General features: G+C 37.5%; 1 protein-coding gene across 1 annotated transcript; it reads left to right on the top strand.

The window, feature by feature from the left end:
- The first annotated feature begins 341 nt into the window (after positions 1 to 341).
- Positions 342 to 6,409, top strand: LOC107568007 (proline-rich transmembrane protein 1-like). Its single transcript, XM_016253839.1, has 4 exons — positions 342 to 443; positions 2,650 to 3,107; positions 6,039 to 6,167; positions 6,254 to 6,409. Exons 1-4 carry the CDS (start codon positions 434 to 436, stop codon positions 6,398 to 6,400), a joined length of 744 nt encoding a protein of 247 aa, XP_016109325.1. The 5' UTR covers positions 342 to 433; the 3' UTR covers positions 6,401 to 6,409.
- The last annotated feature ends 1,399 nt before the right edge of the window (positions 6,410 to 7,808 follow it).

Below are 7,808 nucleotides of genomic sequence, written 5' to 3'. Positions count from 1 at the left end.
CGATAAAAGATGGATCTTAGTAAACATCTATGTTTTGAAAACTTAAATGCTTTTTAAAGGTGTTTTTTTGGTTGTGGGACAGCAGTTTGCACCAATTCTGTAGAATAGCCCATATATAACCCTACCTCTTAATATGAAAAATTATTTTATTATTATTAAATTACTTTTATGCATGGCATGTTTGTTTACGGTAACAGATCAACACGTGCTGGTATGTTCACAAGGACACTCATAAACGCACGCACACGGACTCAGTCGTCAATTATTAAACAAACATGATACTGTTCAGCGAGAGAGAGAGAGAGAGATCACAGAAGCCACAGCCATTTCACACACACACACACACACACGCATCTGATCCTGAACGTCGACACACTCCCGCTGGATATTTCTCAGGATTGTTCTGCATCCTGATGACCTCTGACCGTCCCTGATGGACTCAGGTAAAGTGACCGGCTTTCAGTCCAGCGCAAACTCATGGAAACTTCAGTTCATTGTCACGTCAGAGCGCTGGCGAGGCTGGAAAACGGTTAGGGTTTTTTTTAAATTAGATTAGGTTTTGTATTTTCTGTTTTCACTTAAATTTTACTTAAAGTTTTAGTAATTAAAAAATAATTGCATTTTCGTTTTTTTTTTTTTTCTATATTATTTATTCATTTTTATTAATTAGTTGACGTTTCTTTATAGTTATTTTAGTACTTCAACAAACTAAACAGAAATGTTGCCTTGGCAACAAGCTGAAATAAAACAAGTTTAAGTATTTTTATACTTAGTGTAATTTCAGTTAACCTACGTTTTATTTCAAGTAATGAAATTGTTCTATGGATTTAGTTTTAGTTAACAATAATAACTCTGGTTTGACCATGTCTTTACGCAAAACGGCTATGAAGTACAACACATTTTATTAAACAGCAAAAATATTTGAAATCTACAAAAAAATCTAAATACTGTTCTCAATAAATGCATTTAAATTACAGCATGATAAATTGCACTAATTTGCACCAAAATACATGACAACTTGTGAAATGGTTCATTATGTTTCTTTAAAAAAAATCTGTTTTAGATGAGCTATTTATAATACTCAGTGCACACTTGATTAAAAACAAAGAATTGTGGGAAAAAAATTCATGACATCTCTGCTACTCTAGTAAAGGAATCGCATGTTTATGAGTGTTTGTTATTTCTGATGTGTGTCAGTTCAGCTGAGAATAAGAAACTCAGTCAGCAGCATGATCTCTGGTCAAGCCTCACTAACAACCTAAATTAAACAGTTCATCATTTGAAGAACATAAAAGGGCCACCAGAGAACATCTCAGAAAGCACCTGATCACTTTCAACCATTTCCATTTCTGAGCGTTCAAGGGTCTTATATATCATGAGTGAATAATTGATGGGCTTTTGTGGAGGTGAAGGTTTCTCCCCGAGCTGAGTTTCCGAATGGAGAGTGAGTTTCAAATAACTCTCAGGTGGAATATTACTGTGATGTGTGTAGCAACAACTAAACAAAAATGCAAAAATTAGATGTTTATATTTTCTAAAGACTACAGCCTCAGCCAAAGCATTCTTATGCAATTACTAAAGAAAACATTAAAACTCACGTTCCTGGTATAAGTCAGAATTTGACATGTTGGGCTGCTGAAAATAAGTTTTGGTTCAGTAGGATTTTTTTTTTTTTAAGAAATTAATACTTATCAACAAAGGATGCATTAAATAGATTTTTTACTTTTTTATGTGAACATTTATAATAAAATATAATAACATTTATTTTATTTCAGCTAATGTTTATTTTATTTCAAGTAACAAATTTTTTATAGTTTTGATTTTAAGTAATTACAATAGATCATTTTTAAGTTTTAAGTAATGATAATTGAGCATGTCTTTTTGAAAAGCAATTATACATTATAAAACATTTTATTAAAAGCAAAAATAATTTCAATATGGTTTTAAATACATGGATTAAAATTACAGCATGGAAAAATAAGTTGCACAAAAACAACAGAACTGGAGAATTTGACATGTTGGGCCACTGAAACGAACTAAGTTTGAGGTCAGTAAGATTTTTTTTTTAAGAAATTAATTACTTTTATTTAGCAAGAATGCGCTAAATTAATCAAAAGTGATAGTGAGGACAATGTTACAAAAGATTTCTGTCAAATAAATGCTGTTCTTTTGAACTTTCGATTCATTTGTGAATCCTGAAAAATAAAATGTATTAGTTTCCACAAAACTATTCTGCAGAACAACTGTTTTCAACATTGATAATAATCAGAAATGTTTCCTGAGCAGCAAATCAGCATATTAGAATGATTTCTGAAGATCATGTGACACTGAAGACTGGAGGAATGATGCTGGAAATTTAGCTGCGCATCACAGAAATAAATTATTTTACAATTTAATCACAGAGAAAACAGTTACTTTAAATCGTAAAAGTATATCAGTTTTTACTGTACTTTTGATTCATGCAAATAAATGCATCTTTGGTGAGCAGAAGAGATTCTTTCAAAAAAATCCTACTGACTTTAAACTTCTGAATGGTAGTTTGAACATAAAAAACTTACCAACCCCAAACTTTTGAATGGTAGTGTATTTTAAACAAAAATTTAAAATAACATTACCTTTAACCTTCCATCTGTCTGTCCCGTTCATCAGCCGCTCCTCCGAACTTCCCCGATGATCGAACTCATCCAGGGCCTCCCGGCCTCCAGGAGGCTCATGATTCCTCCAGACAGAGAGAAGCCACATTACCCAGCTTTCCTGCATACGACTCGATCAGCATCCTCACCGCCGGCCCGTTGAATGACACTGACAGCATCCAAACATCCCATCACGCATACGACACTGACAGCAACCGCACCCTGAACCCGGCATTCGACACAGACAGCACCCACACACTCCACCCACCGTACACGAGCCCCGCTGGAGGCGACGGCCTGACCAGCAGCGTCCTACCCAACCCTCCTCCATACAGCCCACCGGATCCCAAAACTGCCTACCTCATGTACCCACAGTACCCCAACCAGCCCATCATCGCCTGTCAGCCTGGAGCCAATCCTGCTTTCTACCAGCCCTCCTTCCTCCCGCCGTCCACTTACCCATCCTACACTATAGTAAGATCCCGCTTCACCTCTGACACTCATAAACCAGATGCTGATTAAATCAAAGTCTCAAGCAGAAACTATATTTTCAGTGCTGGGTAGTAACTGATTCAGGCCTGGTTCTACGGGGTAGAGGGTGACACGGGAGTGGATTTTCAAGCCTCTCCCGTCCCATCCCAATCCTGCCAAAAAACTGGGGGAAAATCCCATCCCGTCCCAGTCGCAGAAGAATGACTCCCATTCCCTCCCACTCCCGTGTTGTGTTTTTTTGGCCGGAATCTGTCAGTTACAGTAAAAAAATACAGTACAGGTCACAGCATGCCCACCTTAGTTTAATAAAAACCCAAAATGTAGTTTATCTTATTGATCTGAAACCAGCTTAAACTATGTACAGTGTATTGTACACACATTACATTTCATGTAAATCATCCATGCAAACACTCTATATAATTATATAATATATACAGTAATAATAATAATATGTATAATAATATAATTCATGTCTGACTCCATTTTGATTATGATTTTCGCAGCTACAAAGTGCATGGGGAAGCCTTCTTCTTCTCTTATATTATTGGTGGTTGGCATTGGCATATGTGACCCTGGACCACAAAACCAGTCTTAAGTGTAAATGTTTCTAAATTAAGATTTGTACATCGTCTGAAAGCTGAATAAATAAGCTTTTCATTGATGTATGGTTTGTTAGGATAGGACAATATTTGGCCGAGATACAACTATTTGAAAATCTGGAATCTGAGGGTGCAAAAAAATCGAAATATTGAAAAAAAATCGCCTTTAAAGTTGTTCAAATGAAGTTCTTAGCAATGCATATTACTAATCAAAAATTAAGTTTTGATATATTTATGGTAGTAAATTTCTAAAATATGGTGGTCCCATTGTAGCTGCGAAACTTACAGATCTCTTTATTGTGTGTTGGCGAATGCAAACTGTTCCTGAAGACTGGAAAAAGTTTTTTCCACAGTTCTCCTAAGACGATTGCAGGTAGCCGTTGACAAACGTCTCCAAGAAGAACAGGCTGGCTTCCGGAAAGGACGATCATGTAGTGAGCAAATCTACGCTTTACGAAACATCATTGAACAATGCGTAGAATATAAACGTCCACTTTCCATCAATTTTGTCGATTTCAGGAAAGCCTTTGATAGTGTACATCGTGAATCTTTATGGCATATTTTACAATTGTATGTTGTGCCAAAGAAATTCATATCTGTCTTCCAATCATTGTATAACAATTCCAGCTGCTGCGTCAAGACAGATACAGGCCACACTGACTTCTTTGCCATTGAGACCGGTGTCAGACAAGGATGTATCTTGTCACCATTTTTATTCATAGTGGCCCTAGATTTTGTCATGAGGAAAGCTATGGTAAGACCAAACGCAGGCATTGATTGTGATGGACAGAACCGCCTCACTGATCTTGATTTTGCAGATGATATAGCTCTGCTCGCTGAAAACAGTTGCCATTTACAGGAAATAACATCAAGCTTGCATGAAGAAGCAGCGAAGGTCGGATTACACATTAGTGCAGAAAAATCCAAAGTCATGCATATCAGCGCTCAAGCTGACATGCCAAGGATTAAGGTTGATGGAAGTGACATTGAAGAGGTTAGTAGGTTTATGTATCTTGGCAGCACTATTGGACAAGATGGAGATGCAGAGATAGACGTCAAATGCCGGATTGGCAAGGCAACATCAGTTTTTCAACAAATGTGCAAGACCTGGTCATCTACGTCAATCTCACTTAACATCAAGCTTCGCTTGTATTCAACTATTAGCCTTCCGATGGCAACTTATGCAGCAGAAACGTGGAAGGCATCAGCTCGTATTTCTCACAAGGTAGACAAATTCCATTAGCGCTGCCTGTGAAGAATACTACGTATTCGATACTACGATTACATTACCAATGAGGAACTTCTGCGACAAAGCAATATGCCAAGTCTTAGCATAATGATTACATACCGCCGCCTGTGGCTGGCTGGACACATTATACGGATGGAAAGCAGCCACATTCCAAAGAAGGCACTCCAGTGGGTTCCACCTGGAGGACGACGATACAGGGGTCGACCACGATTGACCTGGCGCCAAACCTTCATCAATGACCTCAGTTACCTAAACATCACATGGAAGAAGCCAACGATCTGGCCCTTGATCGCATTCGCTGGAGAGCTCTCGTCGCCCAATACACTTTTTAGTGTGGGTGGAGAAGTAGATGTTGTGTTCAGCACAAATCATCTCAGAACCAAGTGTAGACGCAATGTAAACAAGAGATTCATTGTAAATAAAAAAATTAATTATAATGCAATTTTGTGAGGTCGCAATGAACTAAGATGAGTGACTGCTTTTTAAGTGATTATAAGCAGAGCGCTTTTTGCGCCATAGCAATAAACGGCACTAAAACCTTACATATATTAAGGTAAGAGCACCCTCACTAATTTAAGTAGCACCCTCAGTGATTTGATTCTGGAGTCGGGCCTGACTACATGTAATCTGGATTACGTAATCAGATTCCAAACATTAAGTACTCATAATTAGATTACATTAGAGTAGATTACATTTTAAAATGCTCATAATCAGATTACAGTTACTTTTTATATGCCAAAAATAATTAGGATATTAAGTAAAGATCATGTTCCATAAAGATATTTTGTATATTTTCCTACCTTTTTTTTGCACCCTCAGATTCCAGATTTTCAAATAGTTGCATCTCGGCCAAATATTGTCCTATCATAACAAACCATACATCAATGGAAAGATTATTTAAATAATGTATCAATATAAATTTTTTAAAAATTGAGCCTTATGACTGGTTTTGTGGTCCAGGGTCGCAAATAACTAATGATTACATTGTAAGTCTGGAGCTTCAAGTCTAGTCATAGTTTTTTTATTCTTGCTGTTTGGATCTAAACGTCAAACACTTGATTTCAGTACATGAACGGGCCGCCGCTGGGAGAGGAGCAACCACCGTTACCTAAAGATTACCTGGTTGAGTCTCTGCTGGTGACCATCTTCTGCTGCCTCATGAGCGGCCTCGTCGCTGTCATGTACTCGTATGAAGTGAGCACCTGAAACACAGTGCATTAGTACAAATACACGTGCATTAGAGTGACACTGATTAATGATGAGCTCTGACCTCTCTACAGACCCGTGCTGCGCTGACCAGGGGTGACATCCGTGAAGCAGAGAAAACATCCCAGAAGGCTCGTCTGCTTGTCATGTTCAGTTTGATGTTCGGCATATTTGTTTCTGTGGGCTGGATTATTTATGTAGTGATAGTGCTCTGTGCATAGAAACTTTCCCATGCTAACCAAGGCTGAATTTATTTGATCAAAAAATTCTGTAAAAACAGTTAAATATTATTACAATTTAAAGTAACTGTTTTCAATTTGAATATATTGTCAAATGTAATTTATTTCTGTGATCAAAGCTGAATATTAAGCATCATTCCTCCAGTCTTCAGTGTCACATGATCTTCAGAAATCATTCTAATATGCTGATTTGCTGCTCAACAAACATTTCTGATTATTATTCAGGTTGAAAACAGTTGTGCTGTTTTCCAATATTTTTGTGGAAACTGATACATTTTATGATACTTTTGATGAATAGAAAGTTGAAAATAACACCATTTATTTGAAATAGAAATCTTTCAACATTATAAATGTCTTCACTGTCACTTTTGATCAATTTAATGCATCCCTGCTAAAAAAAAAATTTAATTTGTCAAAAAATGTACTCTTACTCACCCCAAACCTTTAAAGGGGTCATATGATGTTGCTAAAAATAACATTATTTTGTGTACTTGGTGTAATGAAATGTGTTTATGCGGTGTAAAGTAAAAAAAAAAAAAGTACATTATTTTCCACATACTGTACATTATAGTTTCTCCTCTATGCCCCACCTTTCTGAAACGCATTGATTTTGAGAAAGCGCATCGGTCTGAAAAGCGAGGTGTGCTGTGATTGGCCAGCTATCCAGTGCATTATGATTGGCCGAATACCTCAAGCGTGTGACGGAAATGTTACACCCCTCACCATACTGTGATGCCCTGTCCGGCCGGAGCGACGAGACAAAACCATTAAAACCCATTATAAACGAGGCATTTGTTGCATCCAGTGGGGACATAATTACGGATTATAATAAACCATGTCTGCATTTGTGATCGGAGAAACGACAAACAAGCGCTAATCTACACTGCTAAAAACTCACGTTTGAATCATCAGTGGCAAATTCTTACAGTCTATGAGTCAGAAGCGCCGGCATTGTTGTCTACTCTCCCAGGATCAGGAAACAGTCCTCCATAAAATGCGCTGCACACATCTGAATATTTGGGTTGAACTGTTCTGGAACAGTGTTGTAAATACAACTTAACCACTGATTTCTAGTCGTGTCCTCTTTTGGAAGACCAAACAAAGTAGTTTCGCTTTCACAAAGAAACACACAGCGCCTTCACGACATGGCGGCAGCAACAATACTACAGCGAGAATAAAAGTTACGCCTTCTTTCTTTTCATGAACATTTGGGCTGAGTTATGCAAATCTTCCCACATAGTGACGTAGACATGTGGGGAGGTGTGTTTAAACGAGCCGTTTTAGGAGGGTGTGGACGAGTCTTAACTTTTATAAAGAATATCTCTTTGGGTTTGAGACTTTAGCCTTTGCAACTTTAGGGATCTTATCTATTCACGAACAGCTTGTAACA

This window comes from Sinocyclocheilus grahami, unplaced genomic scaffold (assembly GCF_001515645.1).
Source record: "Sinocyclocheilus grahami isolate Dianchi unplaced genomic scaffold, SAMN03320097.WGS_v1.1 scaffold1206.1, whole genome shotgun sequence".
NCBI lineage: Eukaryota > Metazoa > Chordata > Actinopteri > Cypriniformes > Cyprinidae > Sinocyclocheilus > Sinocyclocheilus grahami.
The sequence above is the reverse complement of the archived record's forward strand: the minus strand, read 5'-3'. Positions and strand labels throughout refer to the sequence as shown.

Bases quoted from the DNA above. Each gene is read 5' to 3' on its own strand.
- LOC107568007 (XM_016253839.1), top strand. The intron at 3,108-6,038 runs GTAAGATCCCGC...ACTTGATTTCAG, and splicing joins CTTACCCATCCTACACTATA to TACATGAACGGGCCGCCGCT. The intron at 6,168-6,253 runs GTGAGCACCTGA...ACCTCTCTACAG, and splicing joins CTGTCATGTACTCGTATGAA to ACCCGTGCTGCGCTGACCAG.